Source organism: Dermochelys coriacea, chromosome 13 (assembly GCF_009764565.3).
Source record: "Dermochelys coriacea isolate rDerCor1 chromosome 13, rDerCor1.pri.v4, whole genome shotgun sequence".
NCBI classification, from domain to species: domain Eukaryota; kingdom Metazoa; phylum Chordata; order Testudines; family Dermochelyidae; genus Dermochelys; species Dermochelys coriacea.
The window spans coordinates 38,223,526-38,247,466 of NC_050080.1; the positions used below are offsets into that span (position 1 = coordinate 38,223,526).

The following is a 23,941-nucleotide window of genomic DNA, read 5'->3' on the forward strand; positions in this document are numbered from 1 at the left end:
AATAAACCTTTAGATTTTAGATTCTAAAGGATGGGCAGCAGCGTGACTTGTGGGTAAGATCTGATTTGTATATAGACCTGGGTCTGTGGCTTGGTCCTTTGGGATCGAGAGAACCTTTTTTTCATTTACTGGGGTATTGGTTTTCATAACCATTTGTCCCCATAACGAGTGGCACTGATGGTGATACTGGGAAACTGGAGTGTCTAAGGGAATTGATTGTGTGACTTGTGGTTAGCCAGTGGGGTAAAACCAAAGTCCTCTCTGACTGGCTGGTTTGGTTTGTCTTGGTGTGCATAGAAACCCCAGCCTTGGGCTGTAACTGCCCTGCTTTGAGCAATTTGTCCTGAATTGGCACTCGCAGTTGGGTCCCACCAGAACCAGCATTGTTACACTAGGTACTTACAAACTGAGATCAAGTCCCCTCCCTTACCTTCTCTCGTGAGCTAGAGAGCAGTTGACAAATGGGAAAACTGAATCACAGGGAGTAACAGGAGCATAAAGAAGCTAAGCACCCAACTCCCACTGGATTCCAGGGGGGATTTAGGCACTTAGGATTTAGATACTTTGACAACACTAGCTTTTCCCACGGTCACTCTGGAAGTCTATGGCAGAGAAGCAAACGAACCCAGGTCACCAGATCCCAACTCCAATCCCTTAAACAAAAACACATCCTTCCTCTCCTCACGCAGACAGGCACTTCGACACTTGCCAGCCTCAGACTTGCCTCCCGGCTGAGTCTGCACCAATACACAGAAATAGTCACATTAAAAAAACCCACAATGCAGCATTAGCCTGTGGGACTTCTTGCCACATGACCTCATTTTGAGCCCAGGAGCAAAGCAGCAGGTCCAAATAGGGTGGAACACGTCTATGTGAAAAACAAGACTATTACAGCTATAACTCCTAACAAAATAACCAGCAGCTTTGGAAGGCATCTGAACTCTGCCAAAACTGTTCTAGGGTTGATTTATACTTAAGCTTCAAAGGGTCAGGTGTTTAAATCAATAAACTGCCATGGCTTTGAGAAGGGAGTGTGTTCTACTGGTTAGAGCATGGGAAACTGGGACCCCAACTCGGGGGGAGTAGATGGCATGGGGGTGTAGGGAATGGGTCACAGGGCCTTTTCCCTCTAGGGGCACCGGCTCTGATACAACCCCAGGCTGGGGGACTGGCTGGCTTAAGGGGTGAGGAATGGGAAATGGGGGCTTTCCCCTCTAGGGGGCACCAACTCTGATCCAGCCCCAGGGGCAGGGAGACTGGACTGGCTCAGGGAATGAGATATGGGATCTGTTCCTTTTTCTAATCCAGCCCCACCTTGATGGATCCTGACTGAATATGGTGTGTGTGGAAGGAGATTAGGGTGCACCAGGTCCGGTCGGCAGGGGGATCAAAGCCAGTTCCAGCCTCTAAGACCAGAAGAGACCATTGCTTCACTGCAAGGCATCATCGGAGATGGTGCATCATCCCCAGCTGGCCTGCCTGGGGTTTTGACATTTCTGAGGGGAAACTGCCGGCTTGACTTGGCATTGGCATTTCCTGCCACAGAGGATGTGCAGAGGGGATGAGTCTCTAATTTGCAGAGTGGAGACGGCACCGGTGGCAGAACTGAGAACCCAGCTCCTAGCCCCCGAGCCACCAGCTCTGCATGGCGCTAACTCTCCTTCTGCCCGTGCTGGGTAAGTGGCCTCCCTCAGCCCTCACCCCACCTGTCTGTCCTGAGCTCATTCCATCCCTCAGTCCCACAGCTGGAGCCCTCATCCCCTCTCTTCTCTCTTTCAGCCTGTCTCCAGATCCTTCCCCGGCCAGTGTCCCTCGCAGGTAATGCTCTTTTCTAGAGGGAGAGGAGGGGTTTTCTACCCCCAGCCCATGTCCACCCTGTGGATGGCTCAAGGGGCCCCATAGAAGCGTAGGAACCAAGGTCTGTTGACTCCCCTGGCCTGTCTCTGACAGCGGCCAGTGCCCAAAAGCAAGGGGTAATCTGACAGTCGCTCGAATCTCTCACCTGGATCCTTAGTGGGTAGAGATTGGGTTAAGGCTTGAAGCTTGAGGTTTCATACCCCTGGCAACATTTGCATTGGCATAAATTCTGATAGCTTGTGGCAGTCAGATAAACATCCCAGGCCTCTTCAAATCCTCTTAAGTCCTTTACCTCAACCCTTCTGGTGGCAATGACTTCCACAGGCTCACTTGCCTACTCCCCTTCCAAAGTGTCTTCTGTGGAAGCCAACTATCCACTTTGTCCACACGCAAGACATTTTGTTTGGTTTTTCATTGAGAAATGCCACTTCATTGAAAACAAGAGTTTTGTGGGGAAAAAAATGGTTAAACAAGATTTGGCATTGTTGAACCAGAAACTTTCATTTTTCTGAGGCAAACTTTTTTTTTTTGGAAACCTTAGGAAATTCCCACTATGAAAGAGTTGGAGAACCAAATGCAGGCCTCTCAAAACAATCATTTCAATTGACCTCCAGCTGGATTGTTGCTCAGATTTTAGATTCACACATTTATGGGCGATTTTGAATTTTCTTCATAATTTGGGCAAAAATTTCAAAGTGTCACTATTTCTCACATGCTGGGAAAACTGTCTTGCCCCCGAACACTCACCCACCTACCCATGCAATAAGTAGTTGTAATTTCCCTCCACGCAATCATGCTCAACGGCTGAAGAGTGAGTCACGTAATTGCTCGATATTTGGGGTTCTCTGCATGTTAGCAGGATGGCGTACGGAGAGCTCACCCAGCTGAAGCCTGTCTTGGAAGGAGACAATCTGTTCCTCAGGGGCTGCTAGCATGGCCTACAGAGGAAATGTTTTAAATGGTTTATAAATAGACTCCGCTCCCACCCGCCCCCAGTCTGCAGTCGTGGAGGAAAGCTCATTTGTGCATTGCACTCGCTATTCAGCTTCCTCATTTTTCCTAGTCATGGCCAGGACTAGTAATGACAAATCTGGTACAATGCACAGTAAGACAGGAACTCCTTCCTTAGCCGGGCCCTGCCCTAAGAGACATAGACTGCAGGAGTGGGGCAGGGCCTTTCCCCCTTAAACACACACACATAAAACTCTGGTTTTATGGTTATGGTTTTTATGGTTAGACTGCAGATCTCCTGGCCACAGGATGTTGCAAAGGCCAAGAGTTAGCAAGGTTCAAAGTGCGGAGGGACCTTTATGTGAATTATGAGAGCGTATGGGTTTCTAAGGGTTAATGTCATTAGATCTTCTTAAATCTTAGTCCTCACATTTTTGGTCCCCCTGTAGGTCCTGATGTCTGTTATCACCTCATCCATTGTCCTGATCTTTGGTAAACTAAATAGATTGAGCTTATTGCTTCTCTCATTCTAATCCTTTAATCATTCTCGTAGCTCTTCTCTGACCCCTCTCCACTTTATCACCATCCTTCCTGAAATGGGGACGCCAGAATTGGATGCAGGATTCCAGCAGCGGTCACCCCAGTCTCAACTACAGGAGCTAACTAACCTCTCTAGTCCCATCCAAGAGTCCCATTTATTCCTCCAAAGATCACATTAGCCCTTTTGGCCACGGAGTCGCCGGGGGAGCTCATGGTTTAAAAGGTTACTCACAATGACCCCACAGCTTTTGCATGTTCCCTGTTCCAGCCGTTGCTCAGTACACCCTCACGGTTCCATTGACTTAATTTTCCTAAGCCTTTGGAGACAGCTGTATATTTGAGAAGGAGACTGGAATTTTCTCTTTAGCTGGGAGCTACTGTTCTGCCTATCTCATAAGTCTATCGGATATTTAGTCCTGTCTTGAGTGCAGGGGACTGGATTAGAAGATCTTTTGAGGTCCCTTCCAGTCCTGCAATTCTATAACAACTCGGGCTGGGAAAAAATTTGCCACAAACAACATTGTTCCATCCAGAAATGCAGATTTGGTAATACCAAAACATTTCACACCTCTGTGTAAATTTCATGCCATTTTTCATTTAGGGAAATGAAATGAAAATGGAGAGTTTTGATATTTTCTAAATGAAAGACTGTTTCCTTTCAAATTTCCTTCCATGCTATTTTTTAAAAAATGTCAGAAATGTGTAAAGATACTCAAAGTTAAAGCAAGACATATTGATTTTGTCTGAATTAAACGGTTCCTTCAGTGCTAAATGATTTTTTGGTGTTGTTACTTTTCAGTGCACCAGAAATGTCAGAAATGTTCAGTCCAATGCAAACCATATTTTTTCTTTTGACTTTTTGAACAAAAAAAAATTCGGTTTTCAAACAGCTCCACTCATAATGCAATAAAAAGAGTGCCACTGAAAAGCAGCCAATTCAGAACCAGCCAAAAGAAATATTTCTTTCTGCCCAGCACATCATTGGGCTTTGGAACTCATTGCCACAAGACATGGTTGAGGACACAAGTTTAGCAAGATGCAAAGAGGGGATTATATGTTTAAGAAGAATAGCCAGAGTTAGAATAATGCTAACAAAAAACACTGGAAGGGATATTAAACTTCATGCTTCAGGGCTTAGGACAATCAGTAACTCTTGGAGATCAGGAGAAGAGATTATTCCACATCCTCAAGGTCCCATGCAGCTTCTCCTGGAACATCTGCAAAGTGACTGAGACCAGATACTCCGTTTGGGGTACCTGGAATCTGATCCAGGTGGCAATCCCTCTGTTGCTATGAGAATGTGCCCTCAGGTCAGCTGAAAAAGTTCAGTTCCTGGGCATGTTAGGAAGTGGGCTGGGATGACTCCATAGACTTCAAGTTTGGGATGGCACGGTGGTAGGGGTGGGGGCGGGGGCATCTAACCTCTAACACACTACGCTTGCTGCAGTTTTTACTCATTTGTGCGTATTGTGGCCTAGAGCTGTCCTGGCCAGCTGCATGACCTAGGACAAGTCATTTCCCTACCCTGTGCCTCGGTTTCCCCATCTGTAAAATGGGGATAATAAAACAGACCTCGTGCTTGAGACTGATTGATGAAAAATGCTAGGAAATATTATTATTAAACCACTTTCTGCTTCTAGATGAAGCTTCCCTGAAGCCCTTGCTGACTGTGAGCCCAGAATATTCCACCTACTGTATTGGCAATTCTGTTACCTTCACATGCTTAACACCCAAAGGGCACCAGGCCATGCAATTCCAATTTCTAAGGGATGGAGCTGAAGTGGACTCTGCAGAGACCCAAAGTCAGCTTCCCCATACCTACAATCTGCCTCGTCTAAACGTGCATGACTCCGGGTCCTACCGCTGTAGATACTGGACACCTGGGCAGAAGATTGCATCCAAACTGAGTGATCCTATCACCATAAACGTCTACGGTGAGTCCATGTTATCAGATGGAGAGTTTTCCGGCTACAATGGCTCCATCGTTCAGCAGTTAGAGCCTCACTCTTATAGACTAGGTGTTAGCATTTCAGTTCTCACTGCAGCTTGGAAGAGTATTTTGTGCTCTACCTCAACCACAAGATATGGGCTCAATGGACGAATGATTGGGTGGGACTCTCTGGTCTGCGTTATACAACAGGAGGTCAGGGTAAATGATCACAGATGGTCCCTTCTGACCTTATAATGAGTCTATGAATGGGGGGAAGGAGAGATTTCAGTGAGCAGATGTTAAAAGATGATGATTAGGGGTATGAAGCAGCTTCCATATGAGGAGCGATTAATAACACTGGGACTTTTCAGCTTGGAAAAGAGACAACTAAGGGGGGATACGATTGAGGTCTCTAAAATCATGACTGGTGCGGAGAAAGCGAATAAGGGAGAGTTATTTACTCCTTCTCATAACACAAGAACTAGGGGTCACCAAATGAAATGAATAGGCAGCAGGTTTAAAACAAAAAAAGGGAAGTATTTTTTCACACAATGCGCAGTCAACCTGTCAAACTCTTTGCGAAAGGATGTTGTGAAAACCAAGACTATAACAGGGTTCAAAGAGAACTACATAATTCATGGAGGATAGGTCCATGAATGGCTATTAGCCAGGATGGGCTGGGATGGTATCCCTAGCCTCTGTTTGCCAGAAGCTGGGAATGGGCAATCACTTGATGATTACCTGTTCTGTTCATTCCCCCGGGACACCTGGCATTGTCCACTGTCGGAAGACAGGATACTGGGCTAGATGGACCTTTGGTCTAACCCATTATGGCAGTTTTTATGTTCCTATGTACAAGACTAAGCTATTCACAGGGCTGGCTGGAAAGTTTCAACCAGAGCTGTTTTTACTGAAGTATCTGGCTTTGTCGAAATCAAAATACCCTGTGGGAATGTCCCAATCTCAAGAAGTTTCAAGAGAAAGCAGACAGAATTTTATTGTAGGTTGATGAAGTTAGATTTAAAAAGGACCTTGAGAAACTGGAGAATTGACCTGAAATCCACAAGATGAAATTTGATAAAGACAAGTGCTACATTTAGATAGTCATTAGGAAGGGGGAAAAATCAAATGCACAACTGCAGAATGGGGAATAACTGGCTAGATGGTAGTACAGCTGAAAAGGATCTGGGGGATATAGTGGATCATGCATTGAAGATGAGTCAGGAGTGTAATGCAGTTGAGAAAAAGCCATATCTCATTGTGGGGTGGGCAAATATCATTGAAGGAGGGTCGTATGTAAGACACGGGAGGTCATTGTCCTGGTCTGCTCGGCACTGGTGAGGCCTCAACTGGAGTACTGCTCCAGTTCTAGGGGCCACACTTTAGGATGGTTGCAGACAAATTGGAAAGAGTCCAGAAGAGAGCAACAAAAATGATGAAAGGTTTAGAAAAATCAGACCTAAGAGGAAAGGTTTTAAAAAACTGGGCGTGTTTAGTCTTCAGGAAAGAGGACTGTATGGAACGGGCTGGAATCTGCAAACCAGAGAACAGTCTGTAGATATGTTATGGGATGTGCTAAAGAAGATGGGGATCAATGGTTCTCCACGTCCAGTGAAGGTAGGACAAGAAGTAACAGACTTAATCTGCAGCAAGGGAGATTAAGGTTAAATAGGAGGAAAAACTTTCTAACTCTAAGCGGAGCTAAACTCTGGAATCGGCTTCCAGGGACACGTGTGGAATCCCCATCACTGGAGGTTTTGCAGGGCAGGATGGACAACCATCCAACTGGGATAGTTTACGTTTACTTGGTCCTGCCTCAGTGCAGGAGGTTGGATGTGATGACTTCTCAAAGTTCCTTCCAGCCCAACATTTAGAGGATTCTGTGAAATGTTTCATTTCAATAGTTGTACGCAGTGTTGTTGGAGCAGTGTTGGTCCCAGGATATTGGAGAGACAAGGTGGGTGAAGTAATATTGTTTCTTGGATCAACTTCTGTTGGTGAAAGAGACAAGCTTTCAAGCTACACAGAGCTCTTCTTTGTCTCTTCCACTAACAGAAAATTGGTCCAATAAACTATATTACCTAACCCACCATCTCAGCTAGCAAACAGGCGACCACAAACAGGGCAGTTTGAGAAGGGGAGGAGATCCCCCAGCTGAATGAACAAGGTGCAAGTACTAACCTTGAGGTGAGTGAGGTTGTTTGACTGGTTGTGTGTTTCTTTCTCTTTCAGGTTATTTCAGTTATTTCAGTTACTGGGTCAGGTGGGATTGGGGACTGTTTGAGCCTTTGTTCCCTGGATCATCCTTGATCATGTTTGATCAGCCTCAACCAACCTGGTGATCACCCTCCCCCTGTATGACTAATGAGGGGGTAGGGCTGACCTAGGAGAGAAGGCCTTAAAAGCCGGAGGCTAAGCGACCAATGTGAGCTAGCGGACAGGGGAGTTTGAGAGGGAGTTTGTAGGAGAGAGTTGTAATATAATCACTATTGTTAGGAAGAGCCGCATCGCCACTGCCAACACTGCTTCTGTCTCCTCCACCTGTGCCTGTATTCAGACAAACAACTTGACCATAGATGCCTCTACGCAGATCCTGGTGTGGACTTGCAGAGACTGAGGCAGGCATTTCCCTCTCACAGAAACCCAGGCTGGGGGGAGCATCCAGTGTGAGAGGTGCCTGCTGGTGGAATCTCTCAGGAAGCAGGTGAATGAGCTACAGGAGGAGGTGGCTAGGCTGAGGAGCATCCGTGCCCATGAGGAATTCCTCGAGAGTATTCATATGGAGACAGCCAAGGCTGAGGAAGCTATCCAGCTACTTAGGACTGCTGTCACACCACTGGGGGAGGAGGCTTTGACTCTGTCACAGGGAGGACACTGGCTGCTGGTTACTTCTGGCAGCAGGCAGTGCTCCACCCCTACTCCGCACCCACCCACCGTGGTGATGGAAAACTGATATGCTGCCCTGGCAACGAGCGATGAGGAATCACCCCCAAAGATGGAGGAGGAGAAACTATGTACCCCCAAGGCTGGGAGAATCTCAGCCACCACTCCTAGGAGGAAACGTAGGGCACTGGTGGTCGGTGACTCTCTTTTGAGGGGGACGGAGGTATCCATCTGTCACCCTGACATGGCATCCTGAGAGGTATGCTGCCTGCCAGGGGCTGTATCCGAGATGTTACAGAGGGACTGTCGAGGATCATCTGGCCCTCTGACTACTACTCCATGCTACTCATCCATGTGGGCACTAATGATACTGCGAGGTAGAGACAGACGCATTCTGGAGGTGAATGCCTGGCTGTGAGAATGGTGTCACAGAGATGGGGTCCACCTATCGAGGAAGGGGATAAGCATATTTGGATATAGACTGGCTAACCTAGTGAGGAGGGCTTTAAATTAGGTTTGAAGGAGGCAGGTGACCACAACCCACAGGTAAGTCAAGAACAAGGAGACCTGGGAAAAGGTTCAGATTTAGGCAGAAGCATGGGCTGTTATAGCAGGGATAAAGGAGAGACAAGACAGAACTGGGGGGAGAATCAATTTAGTATCTTAGATGTCTGTATACTAATGCGAAAAGTATGGGAAGGAAGCGGGATGAATTCAAAATGCTAGTAAATAAACACAACTATAACATTGTTGGCATCACAGAGACTTGGTGGGATAATACACATGACTGGAACATTGGTATAGATGGGTACAGCTTGCTCAGGAAGGACAGGCAGGGAAAAAAGGGAAGAGGTGTTGCCTTATATATTAAAAATGTACACACTTAGACTGAGGTTGAGCTGGAAATAGGAGACAGACTTGTTGAAAGTCTCTGGGTAAGGATAAAAGGGGTAAAAAACAAGGGTAATGTCATGGTAGGGGTCTAATACAGACCACCTAACCAGAAAGAAGAGGTGGATGAGGCTTTCTTTAAACAACTAACAAAATAATCCAAAGTACAGGACTTGGTGGTGATGGGGGCTTCAACTACTCAGACATCTGTTGGGAAAATAACACAGCAGAGCACAGATTATCAAGTAAATTATTGGAATGAACTGGTGACAAGTTTTTATTTCAGAAGGTGAAGAAAGCTATGAGGGGAGGGGCTGTTCTAAATTTGATTTTGACAGGGAGGAACTGGTTGAGAATTTGAAAGTGGAAGGCAGCTTGGGTGAAAGTGACCATGATTGATAGAGTTAATGATTCTAAGGAATGGTAGGAGGGAGAACAGCAAAATAAAGACAATGGGTTTCAAGAAGGCAGACTTTAGCAAACTCTGGGGAGTTAGTAGGTAGGATCCATGGGAAGCAAGTCTAAGGGGAAAAACAATTGAAGACAGTTTGCAGCTTTTCAAAGAGACATTATTAAGGGCACAAGAGCAAACTATCCCACTGTGTAGGAAAGACAGGAAGTCTGGCCAGAGACCCCCCTGGCTTAATCAGATCTTCAGTGATCTAAAAAATTTTTTAAAATGTCCTACAAAAAGTGGAAATAAGGTCAAATTACAAAGGATGAATATAAACAAATAAGACAAGTGTATAGGGACAAAATTAGAAAGATCAAGGCACAAAACGAGATCAAACCTGCTAGAGACAGAAAGGGTAACAAGAAAACATTCTACAAATACATTAGAAGCAAGAAGAAGACTAAGGATAGGGTAGGCCATTACTCAATGAGGGGAGAAAAACAATAAATGTGGAAATGGCAGAGGTGCTTAATGACTTCTTTATTTCAGTTTTCCTCAAGAAGGTTGGTGGTGGTTGGACGTCTAATGTAGTGAATGCCAGTGAAAATGAGGTAGGATCAAAAGAGGTTAAAATAGAGAAAGAACAAATAAAAAATTACTTAGACAAGTTAGATGTCTTCAAGTAACAAGAGCCTGATGAAATACATCCTAGAATACTCAAGGAGCTGACTGAGGAGATATCTGAGCCATTAGTGATTATCTTTGAAAAGTCATGGAAAATGGGAGAGATTCCAGAAGACTGGAAAAAGGCAAATATAGTGCCCATCTATAAAAGGGGGAATAAGGACAACCCAGGGAATTACAGACCAGTCAGAGAGGGTACCCTACTAAAGTTTGTGGACGATATCAAGCTGGGAGGGGTTGCAAGTGCTTTGGAGGATAGGATTAAAATTCAAAATGATCTGGACAAACTGGAGAAATTGTCTGAAGTAAATAGGACAAAATTCAGTAAGGACAAATGCAAAGTACTCCACTTAGGAAGGAACAATCAGCTGTACACACACAAAATGGGAAATGACTTCCTAGGAAGGAGTATTGGCGAAAGGGATCTCGGGGTCATAGTGGACCACAAGCTAAATATGAGTCAACAGTGCAATGCTGTTGCAAAAAAGGCAGACATCATTCTTGGATGAATTAGCAGGAGTGTTGTAAGCAAGACACGAGAAGTAATTCTTCCACTCTACTCTGCACTGATTAGGCCTCAACTGAAGTACTGTGTCCAGTTCTGGGTGCCACATTTCAGGACGGATATGAACAAATTGGAGAGAGTCCAAGAAGAGCAACTAAATGATTAAAAGTCTAGAAAACATGAACTATGAGGGAAAATTGAAAAAATTGGGTTTGTTTAGACTGGAAAAGAGAAGATTGAGAGGGGACAGTTTTCAAATATATAAAAGGTTGTTACAAGGATGCGGGAGAAAAAAATGGTTTTCTTAACCTCTGAGGACAGGATAAGAAGCAATGGGCTTAAATTGCAGCAAGGGAGGTTTAGGATGGACAATAAGACAAAAATCATACCTGTCAGAGTGGTTAATAACTGGAATAAATTGCCTAGGGAGGTGGTGGAATTTCAATCATGGGAGGTTTTTAAGAGCAGGTTAGAAAAACACCTGTCAGGAATGGTCTCAATAATACTTCGTCCTGCCATGAGTGCAGGGGACTGGACTAGGTGACCTCTCGAGGTCTATGATTCTATGATTCTGTCTCCATAATTATAAATGGAAAATGGTAATGAAGTGGTGAGTTAAGAAAATGTGGAGGAAAACTCAATGGTTTTGAAACAAACATTTCCAAAATGTTGGATGTTTTAATCCTGAATTTTTTTCATTTTGTGAGGGGAAAACTCTCAGGTTTGATTTCCAGTTTTTCTCTTACTATGAAATAATTTCAGAAAATGAAAAATACATCATTGGAAATTATTTTCTTTCCCATTTAAATAAAAAAACAACAACCCCATTTTCCAATGGAAAAAAAATCCATTCAGTGGAAAATGTTCTACTAAGAACCATGCTATGTACTCTTGAGTGCCATCTAGTGGTGTTTTATCTGTTAACTAACTGTATCTCCAGACTTCAGAGGAGCAGCCGTGTTTGTCTGTATCCGCAGAAAGAACAGGAGGACTTGTGGCCCCTTAGAGACTAACACATTTATTTGAGCAAAAAGAAAAGGAGTACCGGTGGCACCTTAGAGACTAACAAATTTATTAGAGCATAATAATAATGTTAGTCTCTAAGGTGCCACAAGTACTCCTTTTCTTTTTGTGAATACAGACTAACACGGCTGCTACTCTGAAACATTTATTTGAGCAGAAGCTTCCATGGGCTACAGCTCCCTGCATGGGATGCATGCCAGACAGAGAGTGCTCTGGTCATAGGAACTGGGGATGAACATTTTTCAGAGACAACTTCATGCTCCTCCCATCGCTCCTTCTCTTGAGATACGTCCCTTGGTGAGGAATCAGCTCCTGTTGAGTTATCACAAAACTTATTTCTTAGAGGATAGTTCACTGGCTAGGGGTTGGGAACCAAAATGTGGGGTTGTTTGTACCAGTGTATCGGGAATCACTTTGAGTCACTCTCTTTTCACTAAACCTTCTGCTCCTATTGCAGAACGACCACCACCACCGTCACTTTCTCTGGACCCCCCCTGCCTTGAGTACCTTCTGGGGGAACCGGTGATGCTCAGCTGCATAGATCCCAAAGTCGGGAAGGTGACAGGATACAGATTCTACAATGAAAGAAATGGGGAGACCTCCACCTATGCCCCTGACCCAAGTGGGGGAGCCAAACTGGTCTTCCTTGCACTTCACATGGCTGATGCTGGACCATATACATGCAAATACTGGAGAGCAGAGTCTGGGCAAGAGATACTGTCGGTGGGAAGCCAACCAGTCTCTGTTTCAGTGCTGGGTGAGTCCCCCATTCATGCTGCTCTTCGATGGAGCTGGAGGATGGGTGGGGAAAGCTGATCCCATTTCACAGAGGATTTCCATTGTTCAAAATCTGGTTTCATTCCAATTTGGAACAAAAGCCAAGAATTTCAAAGTTCTCCCTTGAAGGGAATGGAGCCGTGACTCTAGGGCAATCCACCGGGTGAGCCTGGAATCCCTGGGAGCTAAATCTTCCAAGGTCTCCTCTCCTTATTTACCAAGAAGCTAGGAGCCCATGCTGGGTGGGCAAGCTGGAAGGAAGCCAGGCAGTTTCTGATGGAACTCGGCCTGGGTTCCATCTGAACTTGATTGAAATCTAACCGTTTGCATGAAACATTTCAATTGCGACAAATTGGCAGATTTGAATGAAATACCTGTTTAGTTGGAATTCTTCTGACCAGCTGTAGGAGTGAATGTTACTAAGCTGGGGGTATGTCCCATCCAGCAGAGTAAACCTATCTCCATAGCACTTGTCATAACCGTACAGCTCAGGGTAGCCTAGAATTCCTCCTTACCTGTAAGGGGTTCAGAAGCTCAAATAACCTGGCTGGCACCTGACCAAAGGGACCAATGGGGAAAGAAGATACTTTCAAATCTGGTGGGGGGGGGGAGGTTTTGTTGGTGTGTTCTCTGGGGAAAGCAGAGAAGCATCAGGTCAAAAAAAGTCCTTCTACTATAAACTATCCTGTACAGGTCTCTGATATTACAAAAAGAGTAAGTAAATAAGGCAAGGCACGTTAGATTACCTTTTGTTTTCAGCTTGTGAATTTTCCCTTTACTAGAGCGGGGTTTATCCCGTTTTTTGGTAACTTTAAAGTTTTGCCTAGAGGGGAATCCTCTGTGTTTTAAATCTGATTACCCTGTAAAGTATTTACCATCCTGATTTTACAGAGGTGATTCTTTTACCTTTTCTTTAAATAAAATCCTTCTTTTAAGAACCTGACTGATTTTTCCATTGTTCCAAGACCCAGGGGTTTGGGTCTTTGATCATTTTGTAACCAACAGGTTAGGATATTATTCTCAAGCCTCCCCAGGAAAGGGGGTGTAAGGGCTTGGGGAGATTGCTGGGGGAAGAGGAACTCCAAGTGGTCCTTTTCCCTGGTTCTTTGTTAAATCACTTGGTGGTGGCAGAGTTACTTAAACCCAAGGTAGAAGGGAGAATTTGTGCCTGGGGAGTTTTTAACCTAAGCTGGTAGAAATAAGGGGGTCTTTCATGCGGGCCCCCACATCTGTACCCTAGAGTTCAGAGTGGCGAGGGAACCTTGACAGCACTAGAGGGTGAGATCATGTTATTGGGGTGAAATTGATCCCGCAGAACTAGTTTCTGCTCATTAGCCTCTTTCCAGAGTTTCTCCTCTTTCCTGTCCAGAACTTGGTAAAAATTCTTTCCTGATCTGTGATTTTTCCCCCCACTCCTTCCATTCTCTGGTGAGTCTCTCACCATATCAAATTGGGCCCAAAATAGACGATATGACCACCTAACAGCCTCTCCATATGGCCAATGGGCAGACCCAAGCCACTCAACATGGCAACCCAACTGCTAGCATGGTTGCCAAACAGCCAACAATATGGCTGCCCAACATGGCCTTTCAATATGGCCAATGATCAAAGTATCATGGAAACCCGACAGCCAACATGGCAACCCAACAGCCAACAATATGGCTGACAAAAGGGTCAATGGCCAAAACCAAAGAGCCCAAGACTGGCACCCAAGTGACAACATGACTTGCCAATTTCCAGCAACATTGCTGATCTATATGCTGTCCAACGTCTAGGAATATGGTCTCCAATAGTACCAAAGATAGGTCTGTCTAACATGGCCACTTTAATTGGCTACTCCAGCTCACTGCAGAATCCAATAGGATCTTCCAACTGAGAGTCATCCTGGCCACAGGAAGTGGGACTTATGTATGCGCTCAATGCTTTCCCATCAATGAAGGCCTCCACGGACACCAGGAAGTTGGGCAATGCTGGTGGCAATGGAAAGACAGTGACTCGGAAGGGATTGCAATTTATTTCCAGTGTCTTGGGTCCCAGAGAACCCAAAGTTCCTCTGAATAAAACCATTTCACCCCTTTAATCTCCTCCACTAGCATGGTGTCCCACGCCACATGAGACCTGCCTCTGCTAACGCTTCCTTTTGCTGCTCCCCTCAGATCCTCCTTCCCAACCATCACTGAGCATGGATCCCCCGACTGGAGTGATTAAGGAAGGGCTCCCCCTGCTGCTCACCTGCACGGCCCCCAGGGACACCGGTGAAAGAAGATTCCACTTCTACAGGGATGGAGCTGAGTTCATCCCTGGGAACACATGGTCTCAGATCAGCACCACGGGGCAAGGGACTGGCTCTATGAATGTCTCTGTGCTCAGAATCCCACGGGCCAGTCCCAACAGCAGTGGGAGATTCACCTGTGGGTATGAGGAGAAAGTGTGCCAGAAGTGGGTCCCGTCTCCCAGAAGCCAGGCTGTGAACATCACCGTGACAGGTGAGGAAACTCCTGCTTCCTAGCTACCAAGATAAAGACTTCCCCTCCCATGCCACATAATGCAAAGGGAGAGCAGAAAACACCATGAGCGTACTGGGAAATGTGCAATATCAGGGGCAGAACCCGGCGGCACCCACTGATTCCACAGCACGGACCCCTGCCCTTGTATAACAACTGAAGCCTATTGTCACTGCAGCAGCGTTAATACTTGTATATTCTGTGCGGCCATCCACACCACAGAGCGACTCACATATCCGGACAGCTGGCTGCATTTCCTCCACCAGGGGGCAGCACATACCTGCACGCACACACACACACACACAGAAAGAAAGGGGGGGTGGGGGGGCAGCAGACAGCTAAATACACGATTCATTGCATCATTTCACAGGGGAATTCTTTTCTCTACTGTCTCTGCAGCAGACAAAGTTTTCCTGCTCCGGTTCCTGGTGGTGGGTGGCTCCTTCTTCATCATCAATGGCCTCATCTTCCTCATCTCCCACTGCTGCTTGTAGCACACAGGTAACTGATTAAGGCGGCAGCTCTGATGCATGGACTGTTCCCAAGAAAATAACCCTTTAGAGATCTCAAAAGTCCCCCTCCCTCCATCCCTCCAGAATATCAGCTCAGAGCAATGGGTTTACAGGGGAAGGCTGCGAGCTGTGAGACATCACTAACCCTCTGAGCTGCAGACAATCCTAGTGCCAGTGACCGAGACGTGGGCAGTTTTGTCTAGTGGCTAGACCAGCCATCTGGAATTGGAGGCTCAGTATTGGAGTCAGAGGCCAAGGGGCAGAGCCAAGGTCAGGAATGTGAGATGTTAGATGGGGTGGGATCTGAGTTACTAAAGGAAATTCTTTCCTGGGTATCTGGCAGGTGAATCTTGCCCATATGCTCAGGGTTTAGCTGATCACCATATGTGGGGATCGGGAAGGAATTTTCCTCCAGGGCAGATTGGAAGAGGCCCTGGAGGTTTTTCGCCTTCCTCTGTAGCGTGGGGCATGGGTGACTTGCTGGAGGATTCTCTGCTCCTTGAAGTCTTTAAACCACGATTTGAGGACGTCAATAGCTCAGACATAGGTGAGGTTTTTCATAGGAGTGGGTGGGTGAGATTTTGTGGTCTGCGCTGTGCAGGATGTCGGACTAGATGATCATAATGGTCCTTTCTGACCTTAGTATCTATGAATCTATTAATCTATGAATCGGAGCAAGACCATGCAACAACTGTGCAGGAGATGGGACATGGAGACTCTTACATCCATTGGAACCTGGAGGAGGAATTGTCGGGAGAGGAAAGCTATGAATGAAAAATGCCAGGGGATCCAGAATGACCATGAGTGGTGGTGTGACGCAGAAGGGAGCGGGGCAGATTGACCTGGGAATGTCGTCTGGTTTTACTGGGACTATCGGCATTGGGGATGGGATAGCAGGAAGTGATTTTACTTGAGGGAAGACACCTGAGCCTGTAACCTGAGACAGGAGGGGGTTGAAGCCAGGTGACACCTTTGCCTGGGAAACTGGACAAAGGCTGGAGGAGGAGCTGGGGAGAGGGGGAGAGAAACGCCTGGAGGGGGGTTTGTTTTCAGTTTTGGGCTGGCGGGTGAAACGCAGGGAACCCCAAGGCTGGGGATCTAAGTTCCCTGCCCCCCAGAAGGACTTGACTGAGGGGTCCTGGTTGTACCTACAAGCTCTGTTTGGGACCGTGTTCCTGTCATCCAATAAACCTTCCGTTTTACTGGCTGGCTGAGTCACGGTGAATCCCAGGAAGAGGGGTGCCGGGCCCTGACTCCCACACCCTCCGTGACAGGTGGTGAAGGTGGTTTTGCAAGGTGAAGCGCCCCCCAGCAGCACACTGGGGGAATTACAGTCAGGAAGGACTCAACTGGGACAGCACCTGTACCGAGCACCCCACCCACTCCCTGCAGCACAGCGCCAACTAGTGCCGCAGTGGGGCACTGGAGTCAGCACTGACTCCAAATAGGACAGCACCTCTACTGAGGGCCCCACACCACTCCCTGCAGCACAGCGCCCCCTAGAGCTGCACAGGGGGAATTGGGGCCTCAACGGACTCAAAGAGTAGAGTGCCCCTAGTGAGTCCTCCCACGTCCTTCTCTCTTCAACTTTTTTGCCTCAGGGTGTGGATCTAGCCAACCCTGTTTAGCTGGGGGGTGTTTACGAGATCCCAACCCTGGGGCAGGAGAGCAGGAGCTGAAGCTCATTGGGTGATGGGGCAGAGAGGGCTAAAGAATGCTCATTGCTTCTTGCATTTGTGTTCCCAGGGTCTGCAGGACGCTCCCAGGCAGAATCGGGTAGGGGATTTTGGATCAATAAAAGGCTCCCAGCCATTTTCAGTCTCTCCGTTTCACGATGCAGTCCATTTATTTGGTGAATGCCGAGGGCCAAGAATTCTCCATGCTCCCAACTGTGTCCTTCCATGGGGGAAAGGGCTCTTCAGGGGCTGCATGCCTAGGGGTTAGAGCAGGGGCAACGGGGAGTCAAGACACGTAGGGTCTGTTTCCAGTTCTGTGACAGAAAGGAGGTCTAATGGGTTAGAGCAGGCAGGGCTGGCAGCCAGGACTCCTGGGTTGTGTTCCAAGCTCTGGGAGCGGAATGGGGTCTAGTAATTAGAGCAACGGGGGCTGGGAACCAGGACTCCTGGGTTCTATCCCTGGTTGTGGGAAAGGAGTGTTATTCTCTTGAGTGTTTTGGGGGACTCCTTCCTTGCTCTGTCACCAACAGCTTGCAACTTTGTTTATACCTGCTCATAGTGATCTCTTAATAGCTCCTGTCAGCACGGCTGCATGGGCTCCTCTCATGTGGGCAACACATTTACCATATCACCTGCAGCTGTTTTTGTTTTGCTCTCTGGCAAGAAGCCCTGTTGCTGTTGACACCTCCCTTTCCTCATCACAGAATCACCAGCAGCTCAGCACCAGACGTGTCAAACCCGCACACACAAAAAACCAACCCAGAAACTGGGCTTGTTGCTTGTTGTAGCTTGTTGCTTCTGTTTTTTGATCGGCTCCCGGCAAGCAGGGGCAAGGGGGGGAGAGAAAGTCAGGGATGCACAGTGGGCCCACTGCAGTCCCAGACTGCACACAGTGGGATCTAGTGACATAGAGAGTTGGGGTTTTTAGGGATTGGCTTGTTTTGGCCTTGTTTTGAAATGGGATTAGCTTGATTTTTGGTTTCAGAGTAGCAGCCGTGTTAGTCTGTATTCGCAAAAAGAAAAGGAGTACTTGTGGCATCTTAGAGACTAACAAATTTATTAGAGCATAAGTTTTCGTGAGCTACAGCTCACTTCATCGGATGCATTTATAAATTTGTTAGTCTCTAAGGTGCCACAAGTACTCCTTTTCTTTTTTTGATTTTTGGATTATTGTGAAAGTCAGGGTGCTTATTTACTGCGTGAACGTTGGCAACTGTGCTCAGCACCTGTGGAACCTCCTGCTGCTTTGTGATGCAAAAGGCCCCTGCCCCATGAGCCTCCCTGGCCACCCCTGACATGCTACCTGAGTCGGCTGAATGCCAGCCAGCCAGTCCATCTCCAAACCGAACTCTGCACCCATCTGTACATGCTCATGCTTCGTATCATCCACTTTCTTGCCCTCACGGCCCACTCCAACACTAAATGGCAGGTCCCGTTGCAACCTGGAGAGGATAGGAAGCCTGGTGGGCAAGTCTGCACTCCACTCTGGTCTTCTCCCACTCACTTTTTCATCCTGGCACACTCCACTCATGGCCCCACAAAGTCACGAGGCCTTCTCGTCAACCTGCTGGCGTTGGCCAAGCCAGTCATCCTCCCAGCCTGGAAGGGAAGCTCAGTGGAGGGGCTGCTTCGTAGCTATGGCACCTCTTTCCTCTTCCTTACCCCATCACACTTCCAGGCAGAATTCCTCCGGGTGGCGTTCCCTGACTCCACGGACACATTTGAGGAGTGGGGGGATGGGCACTGCCGGGGGTTCTCTGCTAGGTGCCTCTGACTTCACTCCTGTCCTGGCTTATTCATTTGTGGTCCCTCCTAGTCACTTGCTAGTGAGGTTCAGTGGCTGGCCTTTCGAGTTGGATGAGCCAAGACCCGCTTGTCCAAGTACCTCCAGTAGGTACTTGGTCACCTAAATTGGTCTCAGATGCCCCAAGCTGTGGCTGCTGGGTTTCCCAGACCCTCTAACAATGGCTGGCTCTGTGACACTTTATCAGATCTCTGTCAGACTCAGGAAAATGCTCCCACAAGTTCCCCAACAGCTGGAGACGGGATGGGGGTGGGACCTGTGCTCTGAGAATCCTCTTCCTAGACGCTGTGGTGGGTCTAGTTCCCAAGCTCAGGGTCACCAGAGCTGGAGTTGGGAAGGAATTTCCCTCCTCCCCCCAAGCTAGCTTGGCAGGGACCTTGGGGGTTTTCACCTCCCTCTGGAATGAGGGGTGCAGGTCACCTGCTGGGACCACAATGGGCTGTGGGCATCAGTGGCATGTCAATCTCTCCTGCTCTCCTGAGGTCCGAAAGTCTTTGGGCTCAAGATAGGGAGGTCAAGGTGAAATGAAGTGGCCTGCACTATACTGGAGGTCAGACTAGATGAACTCCATGATGCTACACTCAGATCGAGAGATGGGACCCCTCATCAAGGTGCCTTCACTTTTGTTACCCAACTAACCTCTCCTTGTTCCTGGCTGGTTTGTGGTTTCCCTGCCACTGCTCTGGGTAGAAATCAACATGATGCCAGCTTATTTCTGTTTTCCTTTAGAGGCTGCTTGAGTGGTTAGAACTGGGGGGCTGGGAATCAGGACTCCTGGGTTGTATCCCTGCTCTGAGAGGGCAGTGGGGTCTAGTGGTTAGGGCAGTGGGGGCTGGGAGTCAGGACTTCTGGGTTCTCTCCTCAGCTCAGGGAGGGGAGTGGGGTCTGGTGGTTAGAGCAGTTTGGGCTGGGAGGCAGGACTTGGGTATTGCAGGGAACTCCTTCCTCATTCTGTCGCAAACAGCAGGTGACCTCGTTTGTGGCTAATCACTGAGATCTGTTAATCACTGAAGCCAGAACAGTCCTGGCCCCTCTCACTTGGCCAGCCAGCTTTGTCCATTATCCGCAGCCCCTGCTCGGCCTTTGAAGAAGAACCGGGCAGCCACCCACACGCCACCCCCGTTGTCCCAAAGAGGCGCCTGAGAAACCTTCTCTGGTGAAGGGACTGGTGAAGGGGTTGACTCACCGCGGGAGCACCTTCACATGGCTAGGCAGGGCTTAGCAGCTGCCTTTCGCTCTGGCACCCCCTGCTGATGTCCCTCGACAGGTCACGCTCTTCAAGTCCACCCTTTTTGGGGTAACAAGTGGCAGCAACTGAAAGACCAACCAAAGTAACTCCGAGACCTTACGTTGGATCTGTGGTCCCTGTGATTAGCACATCCCTGCAGGCTCCAGAGTGTGCTTAGCCCCTTTAATCAGGGGTCTTCACACCTCCGTCCCAGGGCACCTGGCCCCATCTGCTGCAAGCCAAGGTCTGTGCCTGTCCAACTGCTTGGGGCTGCTTTCCCACCGGTTTCTTCCTGCCCAGCCTCTCTCCAGCTTTCCTCCCCACAGCCATTTAGGGTCCCCAGAAGAGGCCCACGCACACACCATTACCCCCTCCCACTTTCAGTGGGTTTTGGAACCCATGTCCCTTGCCTAGCGAGTTCTGCTTAGTTGAGGGTGAGTCCCTCCATCATAAAATGCCAAGTATAGTTCTACTGTCCTTGATTCACATAACCAAGATAGCAACGCTTATTACTTCTGCCAATAACAAAGACACTGGGGACCCCACAACAGCCAAAGTGACCATTTGGGCAGGCAGTCCATCATGTTAGACAGGGTGGGTGTGCCCATGCAAACGAGATCAGCCCCTGAAGTTCTTTTCCACAGCTCACCACCAGATGTCAGGGTAGAGCTCATTCTGATTCTGCTTACATTTATTTGAGTTTAATTTACTGAACTCTGTTTATCCCCATAGCGGAGAGTCCTTAAAGTGACCCTGCTGAAGGGCCTCAACGTGGGAAGAGAAATCACCCCAGGGCATGAGGATCTGGTGAAAGTGGTGCTATGCCAGGCCCTGCCACAAGGAGGAGCTCCAGCAGCGAGTTCCCTCTTCCCCACCCAGCCAGACCCTTAACCTGGGGCCAGACCTTCTTTCCCGAAGTGAAAGAATCCGACATTTCCAGTTCACCAGGAAACTGTCACCTACTGATCGGCATTGTACCTGCTGCGGCTTTGATCTCTGGCTCTGTATTCTGGGCATTGTGAGTTTCAAGCCTTCATATGAGGCAGAGATTTCAATTACCCAAGGTCAAAGAGCTTTGGGGCTTTACTTTATCTACCCTCACATGACCCATAAACACTATGGGGATCATTTTCCAAACGTTGTGGCCTTTCTACAGCAGAAAGAAGGATAAAAGATAACACCAACCAAATTGGGCTGAAAAGTTTAATGGCAAACAGAGCAGTGGGTTGATTTCCATCTCTAACCCACTAGAGCCCACTTCCCTCCCAGAGCTTGGAGAAGTACCCATACATCCTGATGCCCAGTCTCCCCTGCTCTATCCACTAAACTCCACACCTCTCCCAGAGCCAGGAATAGAACCCAGGAGTCCTGGTTCCCAGATCCCCCTGCTGGCTGCCTCAAAAGAACACATGGGAGGAACAGAGAGAACTCTCCATCATTAACATTCAGACAAATCAATGAAGTGTCTCAGTGATGGAGGGTGTCAGAGAATTTCACTGTTGTTCTACAGCCCTTGTGGGCTCTGCCTAGGGGCCTTTTGCAGACCCTGGAAGACACAAACACAAGGAGCAATGAAGGGTCATCAACTATCTGGGCTCCATTTTACACCAGGTCCTGCCTCATGAGCTGATATATACTCTGATTTCTCACACTCAGCCAGGTTGAGTGACCCCCAACAATATTCTGTGTATTCCTTTGGGGGTGCTGTGCTGCAGGGAGCAGGGCAGGGGCTCAGCAGGGGGCGCTCTCCCCTGGCAGATAGTGCAGGCTGCCATGACCTGTGCAGTGCCAGGGGGTGCTGTGTGTCAGGAAGGGGCGAGAATTTCTCCTTAGCATGCATCATGCTGCTGGATTTGTCATCTCATGGAAGGTGTGCATAGAAGCGAATGACCTGCCTGGTTGTTAAATATTCACTGGCTCTTCACATGCACAATTCTTGTCCTCAAAATTCCCACCTCCGCTTCGACTGGGCACATAAATCTTGCTCTGCTGAGTTCATGGATGTCAGTTCCATGACTTTGTATAACAGCTGCAGTGTCCTTCACTGGGGGAGGTTGGATGGTGGCTGGGATCACTGCTCGCTGACATTGTGCAAAAGCCACTATGCCCCATTGCAGGGGGACTGCATAAAGTGCTAGGTGCCATCTTTTGGGGTTTGAATCAGAACCTCCTGCCCCATAACCTTTGGTGCCTTGAAATGCTCAGCTCCTGCACCTCCCTGTCTGGATGCTCCCTGCCAGCAGACAAGCGTGTATGGAGCATCTGCAATCAACAGCCCTGGTTTAGGAATTCTGACTCTAGCAGCCTGCTTGGTACCTCTCACCATGCCCTGGTCTCTACAAGTCTTGGTTATTAACAGCCAAGGGACGCCAACACCCCCCCCGCCCCGGCACAAATTTCCCCTCAAACCATCTGCCTGGAAATGTCCAGCCCTCTCCTGGAGCATCCAGACCAATAATAAGGGTCACTTGCTCCTTTAAAGAGACAATCCACAGCTGCTCGCCACGTTAACTCGAGTTACCAGTGACTTGAATTCAAATCCAGCCCTGGTTTGGTTTAGATTAAAATGAAGCAAATTTATTAACAACAGCCCATGGGTTAAGCGATGCCAAGTGAAAAGAATTCAAGCGAAAATGATTACAAGAAAATCACTGTGAAAACACGCAGCTGAAAGACTAAAACTCGATGTAGCAAGGCACGGTCTGCTTTCAAGATGGTTTCGCTCTCCAACTATGCTTGGTCCAGTCTGGCCAACTGGCTCTCAGTCATAACCTTCCATCAAACTTTGAGGCACTCGTTTCCCCTGTCTTCTTGGGGAAAGATAACTTGGAGGTTCATTGTCCCTCTCTCTATCGTCCCTGAGAGCATGTCTCTTTAAGTTCACTGATGCTGCTTCAAGAAGCAGGAAAGTCTCCTGGGGGAGCTGCTTGAGCCCCCCCCGCCATTAGCTGAGTCCTTACCTCCTATCCTTGGTGGCTTGATGGCTTTGTAGAATTTCAGAAAGCCTTTGACAAGGTCCTTTGCCAAAGGCTCTTAAGCAAAGTAAGCTGTTACAGGATAAGAGGGAAGGTGCCCTCATGGATTGGTAACAGGTTAAAAGACAGGAAAGAAAGGGTAGGAACAAATAATCAGTTTTCAGAATGGCGAGAGGTAACTAGTGGTGTCCCCCAGAGGTCTGTACTGGGCCCAGTCCTATTCAACATACTCATAAATGATCTGGGAAAAGGGGTAAACAGGGAGGTGGCAAAATTTGCAGATGATACAAAACTACTCAAGAGAGTTAAGTACAAAGCAGAGTGTGAGAGCTACAAAGGGATCTCACAAAACTGGGTGACTGGGCAACAAAATGGCGGATGAAATTCAGTGGTGTTAAGTGCAAAGTAATGCACATTGGAAAACATAATCAACACTATACATATAAAATGATGGGGTCTCAATTACTGTTACCACTCAAGAGAGATCTTGGAGGCATTGTGGATGGTTCTCTGAAAACATTCACTCAACGTGCAGCAGCAGTCAAAGAAGCTAACAGAATGCAGGGACTCATTAGGACGGGATAGATAATAAGACATGTAACAAGGGAGCATGGCCTCCCTCCCAGATGGATGGAGGGACAACCGCAATCGCGTCCTTGTGGGCAGAGCCAGGACACCCTCTCCCTCCCCCCCGGAAACAGAGGGGAGGGACAGGAACCTGAAGTATAAAAGGCAGGCCCGCCAGCTCAGATGGGGAGGAGCCACCAGAGGAGAAGGACATCTTCCATCCACTGCTGGAGCTTGGAC

The 23,941-nt window shown here is 47.8% G+C and overlaps 1 protein-coding gene and 1 long non-coding RNA gene across 5 annotated transcripts; one reads left to right on the top strand and one right to left on the bottom strand.

The window, feature by feature from the left end:
* Positions 1 to 1,542: 1,542 nt before the first annotated feature.
* LOC119842313 (alpha-1B-glycoprotein-like) lies at positions 1,543 to 21,141 on the top strand. 4 transcript variants are annotated; one of them, XM_043495967.1, is made up of 7 exons: positions 1,543 to 1,676; positions 1,780 to 1,818; positions 4,989 to 5,282; positions 12,116 to 12,415; positions 14,592 to 14,921; positions 15,339 to 15,440; positions 20,892 to 21,141. In XM_043495967.1, exons 1-6 carry the CDS (start codon positions 1,646 to 1,648, stop codon positions 15,431 to 15,433), a joined length of 1,089 nt encoding a protein of 362 aa, XP_043351902.1. In that variant the 5' UTR covers positions 1,543 to 1,645; the 3' UTR covers positions 15,434 to 15,440; positions 20,892 to 21,141. The 4 variants fall into 4 exon arrangements, with proteins under 4 accessions (XP_043351902.1, XP_038226203.1, XP_043351904.1 ...); XM_038370275.2 differs by lacking the exon at positions 20,892 to 21,141 and adding an exon at positions 17,198 to 17,272; XM_043495969.1 differs by lacking the exons at positions 4,989 to 5,282; positions 20,892 to 21,141 and adding an exon at positions 17,198 to 17,272.
* A 207-nt stretch (positions 21,142 to 21,348) lies between these two features.
* On the bottom strand, positions 21,349 to 23,264 carry LOC122456521. The gene is made up of 2 exons (XR_006275453.1): positions 23,120 to 23,264; positions 21,349 to 21,705 (listed from the first exon to the last, which is right to left on the bottom strand). It is a non-coding gene; the product is annotated as an uncharacterized LOC122456521 (long non-coding RNA).
* Positions 23,265 to 23,941: the final 677 nt, after the last annotated feature.

Excerpts from the sequence above, each read along its gene's own strand:
- LOC119842313 (XM_043495967.1), top strand. The coding sequence starts at position 1,646 with ATGGCGCTAACTCTCCTTCTGCCCGTGCTGG. Across the intron at positions 1,819-4,988 it reads CCGGCCAGTGTCCCTCGCAG|ATGAAGCTTCCCTGAAGCCC; the intron begins GTAATGCTCTTT and ends TTCTGCTTCTAG. Across the intron at positions 14,922-15,338 it reads TGTGAACATCACCGTGACAG|CAGACAAAGTTTTCCTGCTC; the intron begins GTGAGGAAACTC and ends CTGTCTCTGCAG.